This window comes from Octopus bimaculoides, chromosome 11 (assembly GCF_046866305.1).
Source record: "Octopus bimaculoides isolate indiv1 chromosome 11, ASM4686630v1, whole genome shotgun sequence".
NCBI lineage: Eukaryota > Metazoa > Mollusca > Cephalopoda > Octopoda > Octopodidae > Octopus > Octopus bimaculoides.
Genome location: NC_142938.1, coordinates 34,542,264 through 34,561,237, shown reverse-complemented (window position 1 = coordinate 34,561,237; position 18,974 = coordinate 34,542,264). Strand labels below are relative to the sequence as shown.

The following is an 18,974-nucleotide window of genomic DNA, read 5'->3' as shown; positions in this document are numbered from 1 at the left end:
TTGCTGAATCACTACCAGAATTAAAGAAGAAATTTCAAGTATGAAAGCAATGTCTGTAATCAAAGAGCCTTAGCAAAGTTCAAAGTATTGATAAGTAGGAAAACTGACAAATCACAAATCTCTTCAGGGAGATGGCCCTGTTCAGTATGTAGAAAAGGTGTTGAGAGAAAATCTATGTGTACGCAGTGCAAGCTATGGACACAAAGAAAGTAGTCTTTACATGTTTACATTAAACACCAAGAATGTACAAAAAATAGACTCTCTCATATGTCAGGGGGTATCCTTAGAAGTAGTAGATGGTTTCCATTACTTAGGTGACCAAGTTAGTAGTGGGGTAGTTGTTCCAAAAGCATAGCTACTAGAATAAAAATAGGTTGGGAGAAGTTCAGACAGTTATTAACTCTGTTAGTAATGAAGTGCCTCTCCCTCAGAGTGAAAAGCAGATTGTATGATGCCTGTGTACGAACAGCTATGCTACACAGCAGTGAGACATGGTTTGTGACTACTGAGGATATGTGAAAACTTGAAAGAAATGAAGCCAATATGCTTTGCTGGATGAGTAATGTCAATGTGCATATACACCAGTGTAAGTGATTTGAGAGAAAAATTGGGTGTATGTAGCATCAGATATTGTGTGCAAGAGAGAAGACTGCTCTGGTATGGCTATGTAATGTGTATGAATAAAGACAGTCACATCAAGAGGTGCTGATCTCTAATTGTAGATGGAACATGTGGAAGGGGTAGACTCAGGAAGATGTGGGATGAAGTGGTGAGAAAGGATCTACAGACGTTGGGACTCACAGAGTGGATGACTGGGGACTGAGACTTCTGATGGTTTGCTGTGCTTGAAAAGACATGTCAAGCTAAGTAAAAGCATGGTTGTCCTTGCATACAGGTTCATCTTTTGCAACCTTCTCCAGCTGAGCATCCCTAATGTTGTGGGCTCATAGGCGCTAGTGCTACATAAAAAGCACCCATACCAGTGCTGTGTAAAAGCACCCAGTACACTCTGTAAAGTGGTTGGCATTAGGAAGGGCATCGAACCAGAGAAAACCTGCCAAAACTGACATGGAGCCCTCCAGCTGGTCAGCTTCTGTCAAATTGTCCAACACATGCCAGCATGGAAAACAGACATTAAATGATGATGATGATGATGATTTGTCTGGAGGCACTGGTTACTCAAAAGGCAATTATATTGATTCCTACAGTGACACACAGTAATAGATTTATTAAGTAGTGAAGACTCATTAGCTGTATTAGGTATTGTAATAAATAAGCACAAAATCAACAGTAATATCTATGTAAGACCAAGATGTATTGTTTACTTGAGAGGAGATGATAATGATAAGAAAATGCTTTTCCAATGCTCAGAAAAAAATGACAAGAATACCTATATGCTATGATGCTTTTACGAGACTCTGCTAAACATGGAGACTGCATGGGATAAAGAAGGGCTACTTCATGCATACCCTACAAAGGGAACAACAATTCAAGTTGACAGTAGTATGGTAGATAAAGCAATCACAGACATAAAGAGAAGGATAGTTGCGGAGATGCTCAAAATTACTGGTGAAGTAGGGTACATGATTACTACCCAGATAATGAATCAAGTCATACAAGAATCAGTCATACTCAATGACTGGTGTAGAAGTATGGGGTATAAGGGTAAAGGAGATACCTTATTAAGAAGCAGCTATAGAGGAATCAACTTACTGGCCTGGGTAATAAAAGTTACAGAGAAAGCTACAGCACAATTGATTTGTGACAGAGTAGAGTAGACCTAGATGAGATGCAGTTTGGTGTCGTGCCTTGAAGAGATGACATGTATGTAATCTTCCTAATGAAGCAATTGTAAGGAAAATATCATGCCGCTTTCCCCCTGCTCTCTTCTGTATCCCTCTACTTTTCTCAACTCATGTATCATTGGTCATCCTGTACCTCTTATATACCACTCCCTCACTTTAATTCAATCGTTACAGATGTTGCCTACCTTTCCTCCCCGCTGTGATCTCTTGCTACCCCATACACTCTTACAAACCCGCAACTAACCACACTCCTAGCTTTACTGTCTATTCCTACTCACCTTGTAACTTGAGAGGGCAACCTGGATATCACCACTATTTATCCCTCTGCACGTCCTACTGATCATTTTCACTCTTTCTTCTATATGCGAGTAACCATATAGCACATCTGCAACAAGAACCTGCTTTGCAGAGTGACCTCATTAATGCTGGTAGCATGAGATAAGTATCCAGTACATGCTGTAAAGTAGTTGGTGCTAGGAAAAGTAAACAGCTGTGGAAACCATGTCAAAGCAAAAAGTGGAGAATAATGCAGCCCTTGGGCCCATCAAACCTGTCAAACTGTCTATGTTCCATACCAGTATAGAACATGGACATTAAATGATGATGATGATTCATAGCCATCTGATGTCTGAAATGGGGATGGTTAAACCATAAAGTATTCTGCTTATGTAACCTACACGTTCCCTTGTTATTGTGGTGAATAATCCAACATGACACAGAATTAGGTTTGCTATAACTATTATATGAGATATTATCGTTATGATGGACATAATATATGATATTATAACCATCATATATTATGATGGTTATAATATGTTATAACATATATTATATGTTATATATTATAACATATATGTTATATAATATTTATAATATATATTATATAACATATTATATGTTATATAATATTATATATAACATAATATATTACTCTCTTTTACTTGTTTCAGTCATTTGACTGTGGCCATGCTGGAGCACCGCCTTTAGTTGAGCTAATCAGCTCCAGGACTTATTCTTATATATTATGTTACATATAATATATATAACATAATATATATTGTTACATATATTATGATGGTAACAATAATATACGCGATATTATTGTTATATGAACACTAAGCTTAGTGTTCATATACATATATATATATATATATATATATATATATATATATATATATATGGGAGAATGTATGAAAAAAACAACAACAGACGAGGACAGGTGGTGTAAACAACAAAAGGATGTATTAGTATGACGCTCGGGAATACGGAAAGTCTTTAACGTTTTGAGCTACGCTCTTCAACAGAAAGAATATGGAGACAAGGAGAAAAATACGGAGAAAAAAAATTGAATAGTGTTCAGTCAACGGTCAATCATAGTATATATATATATATATATATATATATATTCTAGCAGAGATACCCAGTGTTGCTCGGGATTAAAATGCCATAGTTTGTATATACATTATAGTTATGTTGAAACATGTGATACGAGAAAGTGCAGCATTGACGACAAAACGTATGGAGTAAATGATGGGCTAATTCAACTATGCGACATGTCATGCATCCATCTGGTGAATTCCAGGCCCTAACCTATCGTGGATAATTGGGGGTGGGGGCGTATGTGATTTTTGAATGCACTGAAAAGCTGTCAGTGGATATACTCTCCTTTGCAGCAGTCGGCACTGCGTCTAACACGACCCATCATATGGTTGACAGCCGAATGAATGTAGGTGTAATGGAGATATCGTATGTAAATGGGTACATTCCAGAAACAGGTTGCAATGAGAGACAGCAACAGGGAAGTGAACTGTTGAAATGTTGCAGAAGGTGAAAGGTTGACATTGGATTGCTGGTGTGGCTGAAGAATAAGAAACATGAACTGAGCCTATGCAGTCACATGGGAATATGTAGTAATGAATTACTTGAAAAATTATGGCTTACTGCCTGATTGGTGGGAGTAATTGGAGAATATGCTTTAATACTGAAGTCCATGCAGGAAACTGCTTTGTTGGTCCAGTCCTTGAGTTTGTTGGTATTATGCTGTGTAATGCCAAAATGGTATCCATCTTCACCATTCACAAAGATCAGTGGATACTGGAGTGCATCATAAGATATAGTGATTCCTACAAAACCTCTTGATAAACAGTATTCTTTGTTTTCCCTTGTAGAACAAATGCAAATAGATTTTTTTGCCTCCCAATTTAGAGCAGCCAACATATAATTGTGAGAAGCACAACTCTTCCAAGTGAAATGCTATTTCAGACAGTGCTTGACCCTGAGATTTATTGATAGACATTGTGAAGCTGATACAAATAGGAAATTGCACTCTTCTGAATGAAAAAGGAATTTCTCCTCCTGATGGAATAAGAGGAATTCTGGGTATGAAAACATCCTCTCCTTTTCCACATCCAGACAGAATGGTGGCCTCAATAACATGTGGCATCATCATCTTTACCACCAGGTGTGCCCCATTGCATATTGTTGTTGGATCCAAATTCTTCAATAATATTACTGGAGTTCCCACTTTGAGTTCCAATCTGAGAGGAGGTAGTCTTGGAGTTTCCAATGAATTGAGAAATTCTGTTGGATAATTTACCACGTCTTCTGGATCTGGGATTAAATTTACTTACAGTACTGATTTTTGGAGCCAGTATTGCTCTTTCACATGGCTAATTGAGATTGTGATAATTTTTTGACCAATGGAGGATCTCTTCTTTGGAGACATTATGTCAAGAAATATAATGTAATAAAATGAGAATTGTACGTTAATAATGAAATGTCAATAAAAAAGATAAATAATATCAATATCTTAGCAAATTTTAAGAAATACAATGAACTGAGATGACACTCTTATGTTAATAATTAAATGCCAATAAAAATTAATTAATATCTTAAAAATATTAGAAACGTTCAGCGGATTAACTGCACTGGATATAAGGGAGGCAATCAATTTCTGAAAGTTACTTCACAAAGAGTTACCTCCCTTTTCCACATAACCCAGGAATGGGTGTTTTCTGCTCCCAGAGGGCCCTTTACTCTTTATGTGAAAACTTTTTTAAGAGTCTAAAACCATTGTAGCGGTGTAGGTAGCTAGATAGTTAAATGATCCCCCTTACAAGAAAGATCATAGAGTAATCTCCCTTTGTCAAAACAGAAAGATGTGAGAAAACATACATATAGCAGGAAATTAGTTCTAGATTTTGGTCTAACAGTTATCAATCACAAAGAGATGACAAGAATTAAATCACCTATCTATTTCATTTTAACTAATCTTAAGGAAGTATTAGATTTATGACTTAAGGTCATTATGGAGGAAAGCAACGGCTTGTATCATTATAGCAAGAATGTTAATATACAACAAGAAGTGTATGTGAGAGTGAGTGACATAAGTTTCAGAAGGTACACTATACCATCTATATATTTCATTACATAAATTGGTGACTAACTGACGGGAACCCTCAAATTCTACCCTGGAGAATAATCACTAGCTAATTAGTTAACATCCGACATATTTAGTTATATTCCACTACTTTCCATGTCACAATTTTCTTCAACTCAAGCGACGATGATAACTGCTATGAATCATCCTGTATTATCAATTTTCACAGAAGACATCAGAGTCTGGTTTGCTCAGTTGGAAGCATTTTTCTCTGGAAACAAGCACAATTCAGACCAACAGCATTTTACTTAGCTCTATACCACCATTATTAACTGGAGAATTGCAAGATATTATCACAGCTCCACTGGCAGATGCAACATATTCTTCAATCAAAGAGGAAATTTTAAGATGAACCTCGCTCTCTACTGAAAAAAAGTTTCGAAAACTTCTCAACAATGAGCATTTAGGAGACTGAACACCATCACAAATAATCAGAAAAATGCGGCAACTCACATAGGACAACCCTACTGAAAGTAAGTTGCTTAAACAACTCATTTTCTCCAGATTACCACAGTGTTCAAGGTATTCTCACCCATTTAACCGATGCTAGCACAGTCGACCAGCTTGCAGCATCGGCAGATAAAATTTGAGTATACAAAATCCACTCCAGAACAGAACAACTCTCCTTTGCCAGTTGCTACAGTTTCCTCTGAATTTAAGAAATTTTGAGAGTCTGCACAGAAGACTATAGACAAGTCGCAGAAGTTCATCTCTTGCGTATCAACAGAAGTTTTTCACCGCATCATTTTCATCATCTTAATTCCTGTTCTCCTAGCAGGTCAAAATCTTTCTGCTGGTATCATTATAAGTTTGGTTCTACAGCTAAGAAATGTATTTCACCTTGTACATTTAAAAGTCAGGATAACTAAAAAGCCAAACTCTGAGCATGACCACAGTTCCTGGCATATTTTCTTCTAGTTGTGCATTTTTCATATTAGATTTTGACTCTAAGAAGGAATTTTTAGTCGATTCCGGAGCATCCTGCAGTATCTGGCAATCTAAATTTGTTAAAGGAAAACTTTTCGCTTCTGACATAGCTCTCCTATAATTTATGTAGTGAAATATATATAGAGAGTACAAGGTGTTGATGTGGCTGCAGGTATGTTATTACAAGAGTTCATACAAAGATGAAAGAATAAATTCAAGATCTATACATTTACTACATAAAATATATTTAATTCTTCTATCAATGATAATACATGAAATCAAATAGTAGAAGCTAGTTGAATGAAGTAATCTATGCAAGAAAGTTCAGTGATATGAAATGTAGAACAACAGCAATGTGGTGGCTCTCAGTCATGGGGCATAGAGAAATAGACAGACACAGCAATGACATGAATGGCTCTAAGTCTAATTGACTAAGAAGCAAAAAGCTGGGTTAGCAAGCTTCTTGTGTGGGATACAGTTGAGCGAGAGACCAACAATAATTTGTTGCATTTATGAAATAGAAATCAGAGAAAAGTGTAAAAAATATTTAAAAACTAAAATTTTCCATACCTGGCCAATCAATGTAAGCACCTAGATTAGATGCCTGCCTTTTCAGCCATTCCACTTGTTTCACAAGTTGCTTGAAAGATATACCTTCTTTATTTTGCATGAGAACAGCAGCAATCATGGACCATGGGCTGACAACAAAGTACTTTTGTTGGCATAGAAGTATCTGGTAGGAAAGTCGCATAATGAGCTTCTGTTCTCCCAATGAGACAGAGCTTATGTATCTGGATAACAACATCACTATTCATCAGTTAAATATAATAAGACATCTTTAGATATTAATAAATAATGCAATGCTAAGTTGTTATCAACAAGAATATCAACAAATATATCTAAAACATTAAAAAAAACTTTAAAATAATATTGTAAAACTATAAATAAAACTGTTGTCAACTTAGAGACACTTCAATTTAAACACATCTAAAACACTGATGTAACTAGTAAAAGGATTTGATAACAACCACTGATTCATAGAGCAAATATCAGAATCATTCCCAAAGAGTGCAGAAAAAGTACAAGTCCTTTAGATTTATTAGAAGAGTCTGTAAGCCATCACTTGATTTTTTGCTTAGAGAAGACATTTTTATATGATTTTTTTCATTAATTATACATTTTAGACAGTGTTTTAAGTTTATTACTAATGAGTCTAAAACAAATTGAAATGCTTTTATAGGATAATAGTCAAAAATAGTTTTAAATTGTTCACATTGAATATTTAAATGATCTTCAGGACTCTGATCTTCTGGGTGATCAGTGAAGATAGTGTAAGTGAATTGTTATATGGAGATAATTGTTTTATTTTGTTTAATTTTTAGATTAGTATTTTCTTTGGTCTGAAGCTATTCAATGTTACTTAATAAATTTGTTAGCAATTATTTTTTCTTATGTATAATGTTGATGTTGAATAGCCATAATCAGCTCCACACAAAATTGACTGATTTGGACTTGTCTTTTGTGTGAGTCTGGGCACTGATTTTAGTGAGTTTTATATGAAGTTTTCTCCCCAGTTAAAACTGTTGAGTGGAATGACAATATATTTTCTCTGCATTGTTATTAGCTTGCTAATGTGTTGATTATAAGTTGTTAATGAACAGGTGTAGTGCACCTACTTGGGGAATTGACATGTTCATAAGAGGTCTTCTGTATAGTTTCTCAACCTACTGCTAAAATGTTCTTGTGGTGCCAGGTGTCAAAGGTGCTTACATACAAAATGTAAAAGTGAGTTACATTTGGTTCTTGAAGAGAAGACATATTTATTGTTTCACATGGAACCTCTATTTAGAGAAAATGTCAATGATGTATGGCACGAAGAAAATGAACAGAAACACATCCAAATCAAGAATTACTCATTAATCTTCAATCATTCTACTTGGTCCATTGTTCCCTTAGTTTACATTTCATTTTGTGATAAACTTCCTAAATATCTAAAGGGTGCCAATTATTTTTCTCTAGTAACAAATCTTGCTTGAAATATTCTCACAATACATCACCATACTTTTTCTGAATTTGCTTTTGCAAACTACTATTAGTTTCCTCAATAGTTGTCATTGAATATGGTTGGAGTTAGTGAAAGGCTGCTCATAATGTACTGTAAAAAATGTGATGAAGTTTTCTACGTAGGATACTACATATTAGGTGTATTAGCATCATGCATGTAAATTTTTAAAAAAAGATTGCAAATGAGAAGACACATATTCAACAAATACAATTCATATTAGCAAATATGTTGAAAATCTTTGGATATGGTTGTGTAAGCGAGTGTTTTTTGAGTATACAGGAAGTTTATATTGAAACTTTAGGATTCTTTAAATTAAAATGAATAATTCTAAAAGAGCAAAACTTTGTAGATACCGTGGCAGTAAGTTGTGAATTTCTCTGTTGATTATATTTTCACTGAAACTACTGACTGAAATAGCTTCACCTATATGAACATGAATATTGCCATAATCTTCAAATAAAACACCTCTTGCTTTGAAGAGACCCTGTAAAGAAAAATATCAAGATTTAAATGGAATTTAAATCACTTGATAAAATCAATTGTTAAGTATTCATTAACTACTAAAATTTCTAAGAATACTGTTTTTCCATTGATCACTTGATAAAATCAATTGTTAAGTATTCATTAACTACTAAAATTTCTAAGAATACTGTTTTTCCATTGATATTACAAACATCTAACAGGAAATAAGCTTTCAAAATTTTCATACCTGTTTCACATTGTAACAATTTGTTTTGATAGTCTGTTTTAGCATCATTTGACTCAAATGATGTCAATATCAAATGTCTGACTTACTTTACTCTTATATTCTTCTCAGCACCAAATTTTGCAAATGAAATCTTTACTCTCTAATATTCTGGCGCATTTGTTCTAACTAGTTATAATATTCAGAACACTCCAGTAATTTTGCTCTGCCAACATCATTTCAAATGCACAAACAGTAACAATAATCACATCAAATAGTCAAACATGTTTACTCTGCATTGGTTCAAATAACAGTAGCCATGTTTCCCTGTTTCTTTTTCCATTCTCTTTCTCCACTTTTAGTTATCATGTAAAACTCTAAAATTTATCACAAGATAAAAAAGAGGAGTCATCAACAAAGTTACTATGATGTTTGTTTATTTATGCTATGACATTTTCATAGTTTATTTCCACTATTGCTCCATCAAACAAATTGAAACGTCTTGTACACTTACAACTTGTCAAGTCTAATAAGCAAATATAGGATTGTATTTGTTGTTTCTACAATCACTCCTTTTTATATTTAATTTAATGCAGTGATAATATATTTTGATCTATTCTTGTCTGATTCTTTTACTTGTATTATTCTTGTACAATCTCAAATTGATAATAAATGCAATTTGTCCTTCAAGTTCCACCCTAAAGGTAACTGTTGTTTAATTCTTATTAACTAGAATTTAGAGAGGACATTATCAAACGTGTCCTTCCCCTGGGTGAAAGAGATTTAGTGCTTAATTCTGGCAGATTAAGCAACCAGATAGTGGCTCCTTCTTCAGCTTGGAGAGTAGTGTGTTGAATGAGTGGTGCATTACAATATTATTGGGTCATACCATAAATAATGCATCTTTTTCAATTGCATGGACTAAAGGTTGGAGGGGGACAGGATAAACTAATTGCATCAACTACATGCAGGTAGTAATTTTACCTTGTACTTATTCTTAGAGGAAGTTTTGAAGAGTGCTGTTCGATTTTAACAGTTACTTTTTCAAAGCTATAATGAAAGTGACAAAGGAGCATATTCAGTATATTTTGCTTTATGTATTCAATAAAGGTAACAACACAACAGAAAGTGAAAAGCATATTAATGCAGTATATGGGGATCAGACAATAAGTGCAAGCCAGTGTCAACAGAGGTACCAAAAATTCTGAGCCAAAAACTACAGCCTAGAAGATGAGCCTCGTCATGGGAGGTCTGTAGAGCTTGATGAGGACGTCCTGCAAACCCTGGTGGAACAAAATCCCATTGTAACTGTTGAGGAAGTAGCAGAGAAGCTTGGATTTGGTCATTCAACCATTGGAAAAGTCAGTAAATTGGGTAAATGGGTTCCTCACAAACTTTCCAAGTCTAGTCGCATGCAGAGAGTGAATGTGTGCTCTTCTTGGCTGTCATGTCTCACAGATGAACCTTTTTTTGGACCGAATAGTGACTGGTGACAAGAAATGAGTTCTCTGTAAAAATGTCAAGCACCAAAGACAGTGGGTAGGGAAAGGAGAAACACCAGCACCCAGGCTAAAGAAGGTCTTCCCCCATGTAAGGTGTTGTTATCTGTTTTGGTGGTATATGAAAGGTTTAGTCCACTTTGAACTTTTAAACTTAAACCAAATGATAACAAAGGAGATCTACTGCAAGCAGCTTGGGTGGCTTAAGTCAGCGCTAGAAGAAAAACAACCATCTTTGGTTTCAAGATGAAAGCTGTTCTTCCATCAGGATAATGTTTGGTCACATACAGTGAAGATGACATTCTAAAGGCTAGAGCAGTTTGAATGGGAAATGATGTCCCACCCATCATATTCGCCAGACATTGCCCCATCTGATTATCATTTATTCCACAGTCCTCAAAATCATTTGGATGGAAAAGATGTGAATTCTGTAGACAAGGTGAAAACAGTATGGGAGGAGAATTTTTCATCAAGGACAAGTGAATTTTGCAAGTCTACCAGATAGAAGAGCATTGTAGAAAATGAAGGAGAGTATATTTTAGAATAAAAAGAACTTTGTTCATCTTAATTTTGAAAAATAAAAGAAGTATAAAAAGAGTGCATTATTTATGGGATGACCCAATACAATAAAGATGTTCTGGATTCAATTTACCAACATCTAACTGCCCAAGCAATTGTAACATACTTCATGTATGTTCAGAAGCTTCATTTTTTTTATGAATTAAATAGAGTCATCTTATGCTATCATTACAGAGATACCAAACGTTAAAAGAAAGAGTAAATATTTTATTTATTTATTATTATGATTTGTATGTATCTCAAGCCATATCAACCAGTACAGAAGATTCCAAAAATACTTTTCCCCATTGTAGAAAGTTACATATATTTAATAGATGTTCCCATGGAGACAGAATTTCAGCTTCTTAGACTTTAAAGGAACAGAAGATAGAGTAAAAAAATATGATAGAGCAAGATTTGGTTACCTGTTCAATATCTTAGCTTATTTTAGGGCTTGTTTACAGATTAATTTTTTTTTTTTTTTTTTGAATGCTGAAATAATTTTCAAGCTGTCACAAAACAATGTCAATACATCATATCTTGTGAAATCATATTTATATACATTGTTAATTCTTTAGAATATCATTATTCTATCTTGTATTCAATATTTCAGAGCTATAACCTCCTCTTCAGGACATTTGGAAAAGCAAGGGATGAAAAGGTCATTGCTTTGATGTGTTGGGGAGGAAGGAGGAAACAAGAGAAATGTTACATGCACAGACTGGTGTTGTAACAAGTCTGCTTCATGTAGTTTCTTCCTGTTGTTAATGGTTGGTCTCAGTTTGTTGATAAAAAGGGCCCCTATGATTCTGAGATTGCCTCTATTGTGTCAAGTAGCCCTGATGGGTACCTTGAAATCCTGGATCTGGCACTTCTTGAGGTGCTTTTTTTATTGACATGTCTATGAGCATATGTTCTTTTATTCGAATGTTCAATTTTGTGATGGTGCTCCCAATGCCCCACATTTACTGCAAACAACTTCATATAGGCCCTTGAGCACATTTTGAAGTCATTGATGGGGCAATTGGATAGTATGCACCCCACAATGCTACGTGTGATATTATTCCTAGACAGAAATTTCCTCAGGAATGGAGTGGTGTACACCATCTGTATGTTGAGTCCCTCCCTGTGGGTCGCATGTTGTATAGCTGCAGTTGTTTTGTCATCAAAATAGGGCAGTTTAAAGAAGCACATTTCAGACTTGGGATAATGGGCCTTCTTATGAGGTTTACCCACTCTGGTGTTTCATAGATGCAGTCATTTGGCTAAAGATGGTGGACAGCCATTGTGTGTTAAGTTCTTAAGGAATCACTTGGTGTCAATAGCTTTCTCAGCTGTGTCGAATCAGTTGTTTATGTATGATTTCATTGCACATATATGCAGCTTTGGCTCTGGTGGACAGAGCTGACTAGTAGTATGCAAACAGGTTCCTACTGGCTGCTTCCTATAAAAGTTAGTATAGATGGAACTAACCTCTGTGGTCTTGATTTGGAAATCCAGCAGGGGGGGGGGGAAGGTTTCGGACTCATGTGGGTGTTCTATTTCAAATTTATATGGTTGTTGACAATGCTGAATTTCTGGTGTATATGAGGATCAGATATCATGAACGTATCTCAATCTCAAGAAAAAGATGCATGAGTGACAAGTGTTAAGTTGGTCAATGTATGAGATGGCCAGCAGGATTGAGGGATTAGATACCATTGGCAGACCTGAGATCTGTATGCTTCGCCATTGAACTGAAAGTAAGTGTTACAGACTACAATAGCTCTCGGATGTCCAAGGGTGTAAAGACTGAAACAGTGGAGGTTGAGGAAGGGAAAAAGAAGTGGATAACGGAGAGATGAAAGAAGAAACACAATGCAGTCGTTTATGATGTCAACAGCTGGAAGAGTGAACAAGGAATTAAAGAGAGAGCCTATGTCCATGCTGAAAGGGTCCCTTTTCGCATTGCTCTAGCCTTACACAACCAATCTCTCTAAAATAATACTGCACAATGCTTCACCAAAACTACTCCATTTTAATTCATTATCTTTTTTATTTTTGTAATTTTTTAGAGAAGCATATTAATTTAGGTACATTATTGGCTACCATATGATTGGTGAAATTCAAAGAAATTGGAGGTTCACAATAATGCACCTGCTATATTTAGTTTACCTTTGGTGTACTGAATGGAGAAATCAAATAACAAAAACCCAAAAGTGATAACGACCCATTATTGCTGTAAATTTGAAGAAATGGTTTATGATCATAGATTATTGTAAAGAGATAAATATGGAATTTCTCTCTTAAGAAAAGATAAAATACTAGGTTTATAAGCCCTAAAATTCACTCTATAATAGCCCAAGGGCATATAGCATAGTGGATAAGAGCGTGGACTACTAACCCTCAGATTCTAAGTTCAATCCCAGGCAAGGACTTGAAAAATAACATCAGCAACATACCTTAGAAATGAGTGCAGAGTACCCCATTAGTCAAATAAAGGGTTGGGTTCAAAATTCCAACAGAAAACCCAATGAAGGCTGGAGAGTACATCAGCCGAAACATTGTGATAACAACAAACAAGGTGAGTACATCTATCCATCCATTGTAAATAATGTATTTTGCTGCCATTGATACATATTCTCTGGTTTAAGCTTACTTTACTTAACTCTCAACCATTTCATGACAGTTTTTTTTTTACTCAGGATGTATGAAGTGTTTATTTACATTATATACTATAATTGATATATATGTTGGCCAAAACTTTTAATATCTAATTACTTCTGAATTTCAATATAACTCGAGCCAACAAGGAAACCTCTGATATGGTCACTACCTGTTAAGAACAGTAACCAAATACCACTCAAATCAATATCATAAAAATTGAATGATACATTGGATAATACAGTCCCAAGTATACTTACACCTGAAAAAGATGCAATGGTTGGAAAACTTCTGATTGTAAGTCGGCTCCTTGGGGATAGATAACAGCAACAACATACCATGCAAGTTTGCACTGCACATCTAACTCCAACATTTTGCCTCTTTAAGATGCTTCACGAAATTTAATTCTGCTGGTGTAACTGCATTATATCTGACTAGCAGAAAGACCGGGTGGTTTTAAGCTAGCCACTTGATAATATTTTCACATTGATATTTTCAGTCACATATTTTTGGGATGCCCCATGTTGAATTGCAAAATCTAATGTGATATTTGTGTTATAATGAAATCAAACCTGGAGTGTGTGTGTGTGTGTGTTTATATTATAGAGACAGTGTGTGTGTGTGTGTGTGTTTGTGTGTGTGTGTGTGTGAGAGAGAGAGAGAGAGAGAGAACATTGCAAACAACGAATGAAATAAACATGAAATAAAAAAAATCATATAAATAAAAGCTTGTTAAAAACTATCTTGTACTGAATATTTAAATTTGTGAACTTGAAATATTCAATAATAAAAGGAAGTTCAGAAAGTAAATTTTCCTAAAAACTTCAATTTATAAAACATCTCACTTGCTTAGTAAATATTTCTTTCTGTAATTTATCATAGTTGTAATATATCTCTAATTTAAACAAACTTCAAGGTAACCCAACTATGTTTAACATGCTAGAAATAGCAACGATCAGATAGTTATTATTGTAAGGCTTATAGCGTTCCGTCTCTAATTTAAACAAGCTTCAAAGTAACCTGACTATGTTTAACATGCTAGAAATAGCAGCAATCACATAGCTATTATTATAAGGCTTATAGCATTCCAAACAGCCATACCAACAAAACTTTTTTTTTTTAATTATACTAGTATATTAAGAAATTTTCATTTTATCAAAAATATTCATTTAACAAACTCCAGAAACTGATATTATCATAAGCCTCAAAGTTATACAGTTATTTTGTCTAATAGCATTCATTCATTCAATAAATAATTTTTTTATATTACGTATATAGAATAAACTGTGTGCTTTGCAGATAGCAAATTAAAACTTGAAATGAAAATATTGAAATAAATATACATTAAATTATCATTCATGAAAATAGAGATGAGAGGGAGTGAGAGACTGTTGCAGATGAAAATGGAAAATTTCACCTACAATGGATGTTGTTCATTAAACAGCAAAATCTATTCCGCAGTGAATGCAACGAATAATTAAATCTGTGGAAACTTGTAGTTCAAATATTCAATAAATTTCAGAAATTGAAATTACAGGAAATTTGTTGAAGCATGAATTTATTAAAAAAATTCCAGACTATCAAACCATTAATAATTGCTTTATTTTAGTAACTGTTACATACCTAATTAATAAGCAACTTTCTCCATAATAGTATAGGTATCTATTATCATGCAGCTATAGACATCTGATACAAGTATAAATATTATGACTAATGATGTATAACAATTCAGAAATGCATGCATCCCACAATCTGATGATGTCATTCATAGTCCAATGTGTTTCCACAAATTGTCTAGGAGAAATTTCTCCCGAGACTATTTCCACAGTGAAGGAGCTTTCTTCAAGTTTATACAAAAGTGTAAAATATTGTATATGCACATATTTTATTCAATGCTAACTCTCTATTTTATTAATTCCAATTTGATCAGGTTTTACACACACCAGCAAATTTACTATTGGCTGTTTTTATATCTCAGCACTATCATTCTGATAGAGCAGTGAAGATCAAAATTGGCATTTGGGGCTGATGATGCATGACAGTGAAGAAATGTATGTATCCCATGATCTGAAGATATCATTCATAGCCCGATGTATTTCCAAGAGGAGAAATTTCTCCTGAGGCTATTTCCACAGTGAAAGGTTTTCTTGTGTTTGAGTATACACAAAGGTGTGAAAGAGCTTGCATTGCAACTTAATAAATATTATATTTCCTTCATTATTTTACATGATTAACTATATATATTTTTTATAATATAGATTTTGAAAATTTCTTCATTTGCATACTCTCAGAGTAAGTTTTAGCTCTAACTTAGAGGAAGAGCAGTGTCCATGACTTTTCATGAGGCCTTGCTCTTATAAATAGATGTTTATTTTACTGCTAGCCATTTAATTGTTAATTAAAAATGAAGCCAGTTGTCAGGCAGGTATTCAAATACAAAGTGTAATGTCTATTGCCCAGGTGAACAACACTGTTGCTGTAATAAGGTTTTACTCTATGAACATAGAGTAATTTCATTTTACAGCCACTGTCTCTTCAGAAAGAAGCTCTATTTCCACATCTAAGGTTTTGCTTTAAATACTATTACTATCTTTACTTCCTGTCTGTATATTGAAACTGCCTTTCGACATCTGTTGATTTTTTGGTAGAAATATCTACACAACACTAAATTATATGCTAATATTATTTAGTGCTTGAATGGAGTATTGTCCAATTTCAAACATTCAAGCTAGCTCCTGGATTCACTCTGTATTGAGAATCAAGTAGGCTACACGCTAATGTTTTATAATGGTTTTATAAATTAATATGACAGTGGGAACAGAATCTTACACTCATTACTATATCAAATTAATTATGACTTTACTTTTAGCCCACTTACATTTCAAATCAGATTGACCTTCAAGTTTCAATGACTTTGTCTTTAAAATTATTTAAAACTGGTCATTCCTTAATAAATATTTTCCTTACACCTATCATACAAAATCAGGGCATATAGCTCTATATATAGTCTTACATTCAAACTGTATTACAGCCATCTTAACACTCTTCTGCACTATCTACACTATTTTTACTGCTTTATTTAAAGCTCTATAATTTCTACACATTGATTCATTATTTTCTTTGTACACCTTGAACAATTTTAACACCTAATGAAGAATTTTACACATTTATCTTGACGCTTTCAATAAATCAGTGCTTATTCCAAGAGCTGTCTCTAACTTCACATCCCTACTCTTAATTGCTTTACTCCCTATTTCTTAACTAATACTTAGAGCATCATGTATTTTCAGTAATACTTCTGAACTATTTCCAACATTTTCCCTGAAAGAGAATGTGCACAACATTTAAGATATAATTTTCTAGAATAACATTATGATTTATCTTAACACACTCTTTTGAAATTTGAAATATTTACTACTTCTGTATTATAAAAATCACAGGACAGATCACAAAATAAATTATACATACATAAGTTGACTCTTTAGGTTTGGGGACACCAAGTAATTCATAAGCATAAAGCTTTTCTTCAAGGATGCGGCTGTAACTAATACTAATTGGTATTATTTTGATATCTGATACTTTGCCTTTGAAATAAACTTCCAACACAGCAGATAACAAACCTAAAACAATTCCAAAAATTATTATATTAGAATAAGGAAATAATACTTTTGAAAGAATGAGTAGAAATAGCTGCTACTTTAGTTTATAATGGAATTGAAGGCTTGTGATACCTGTGGAGTATCTCCTTCTTCCATCATAATTATTTCTGTAGTCTTAAGGATCTCGAACACAGAGAAGTTTACAAGTGGAATGCAATTCAATAGTCGCTTATTTTTAGTTCTTGTTCATGTGGCTTGGTCCCAGTGACCATCTTTATGGCAGCATGTGGTTCGTTATAGCTCCGTTCACATGAGGTACATTACCCCTGGAGATAACAGGTGAAGTTAGAGCAGGATAAGAATCCACTGTGAGCTGCCAGCATCACAGTGTTTTTCAGCGTAAGCGAGGAAGAAGAAAGAGAGAGAATGTCTTAATTCTCCTGCTTAAATAGTCATTGCCGACGAGTCTCGCTGTCATTTCGCGCATGGCAAATGGTTGCAGGTGAGATCTCGCTCCTGTCTTGGACATGGTAATGGCTACCAGCAAGATCTCATACAAAATGGTGCTGGCTCCTTGTGCCTCGCTATAGGAGCTCTCCCCTGAGAATGCTAGTGCGAAATTAGAATGACTGGAGCAGGCACAAAAAAAGCAACGATGGCCACCGATTGCAAACAACAAAATGTGATAAGTTGAGGAAAAAATAATTACAAGCAATATAAAAGGAGCATGCACAAAATTTTTGACAAAGTTCAATGGCAGGGCGTCGGAATTGTTCAGCACAAAAGAAAACAATTATCTGTCACAGGAAAAAAAGGTTAAACGTAAATAGCTCTGGTGAGTTTTTTTGGCCAGGGCACAGTGTGGCCTGTCCTGGTGACATAGGGTTTGTTTGTGTTAGGTTGTGGCGACGAAGGTGGAGGTGTAGGTGATGGTGTGGTTAAAGGTGCGTGCGTAAGTGGTTGTAAAGAATCAAAAGTGGGCGTGGCCGGGGTGTCATCAAAGGGTGTGGACACCTCAAAATGTGCCCTTTTAAGTCTGTCGACTGACACGGTTGATGTCAAGACTAAAAATTTTTGGTGTGCATGATAGCACACAAAATGGTCCTTTATAAGGAGAAATGAGCAGTCCTCTGACAGAATCATCCTGAACAAAAACACGAGTCTATTTGTCAATGTCCGGTGGGACGAGAGAGGGAATAGACTGGTCATGCAGATGCATGGGTGGAAGACTTGAGAAATACAAGCGAAGTCTGGTGACATACGACATTGGATCAGGATGTGATGAATTGTCTGGCGCCAACATTGTACCAGGGAGTGCCAGGATGGTACCATAAAGGGGTTCAGCAGAGGAGAACCCTAAGTCTGTTTTAACAGCAGTGTGACAACCAAAAAGAACAATAGGCAGTAATTCTGTCCAAGACTGTGGATCAGGAGTGGCGCTTAGAGTGGCCTTCAGTTGCCTGTGAAAACATTCCACTTTCCCGTTGGAAGCTGGATGGTAGCTAGTCGTATGAATGTGATGAATGCCTGGGATTCGTGACAATTCACAAAATGAGGAAGCTTCGAACTGGCGTCCATGATCAGTGGTTATTTTAGCTGGGACACCAAAGCGAGCAATCCAGTTAGAAACAAAAGCTCGAGCAACTGACTCAGCGGAAATGCCAAGATGTGACAGTGAATGCAAGGCATCAAAAACAGAATTCTGGTAGTTCGCAAGTACAAATGGTCTGGGAGAACCAGTAGCTGTGTCACAA

At 35.0% G+C, this 18,974-nt stretch overlaps 1 protein-coding gene across 3 annotated transcripts in view; it reads right to left on the bottom strand.

The window, feature by feature from the left end:
• The window catches only part of LOC106872642 (dihydroxyacetone phosphate acyltransferase), a 141,602-nt gene extending 123,346 nt beyond the window's left edge, over positions 1-18,256 (bottom strand). The window contains exons 1-3 of one of the 3 annotated variants that reach the window (XM_052971966.2): positions 17,090-18,256; positions 8,590-8,720; positions 6,742-6,962 (exon numbers count right to left, since the gene is read on the bottom strand). In XM_052971966.2, the coding sequence (XP_052827926.2) occupies positions 6,742-6,922 (181 nt within the window). In that variant the 5' untranslated portion in view covers positions 6,923-6,962; positions 8,590-8,720; positions 17,090-18,256. Of the gene's footprint in view, positions 1-6,741; positions 6,979-8,589; positions 8,721-17,089 lie in introns of those variants that run through there. The other 2 variants (XM_089359796.1, XR_016243632.1) reach the window with 2 other exon arrangements.
• Positions 18,257-18,974: the final 718 nt, after the last annotated feature.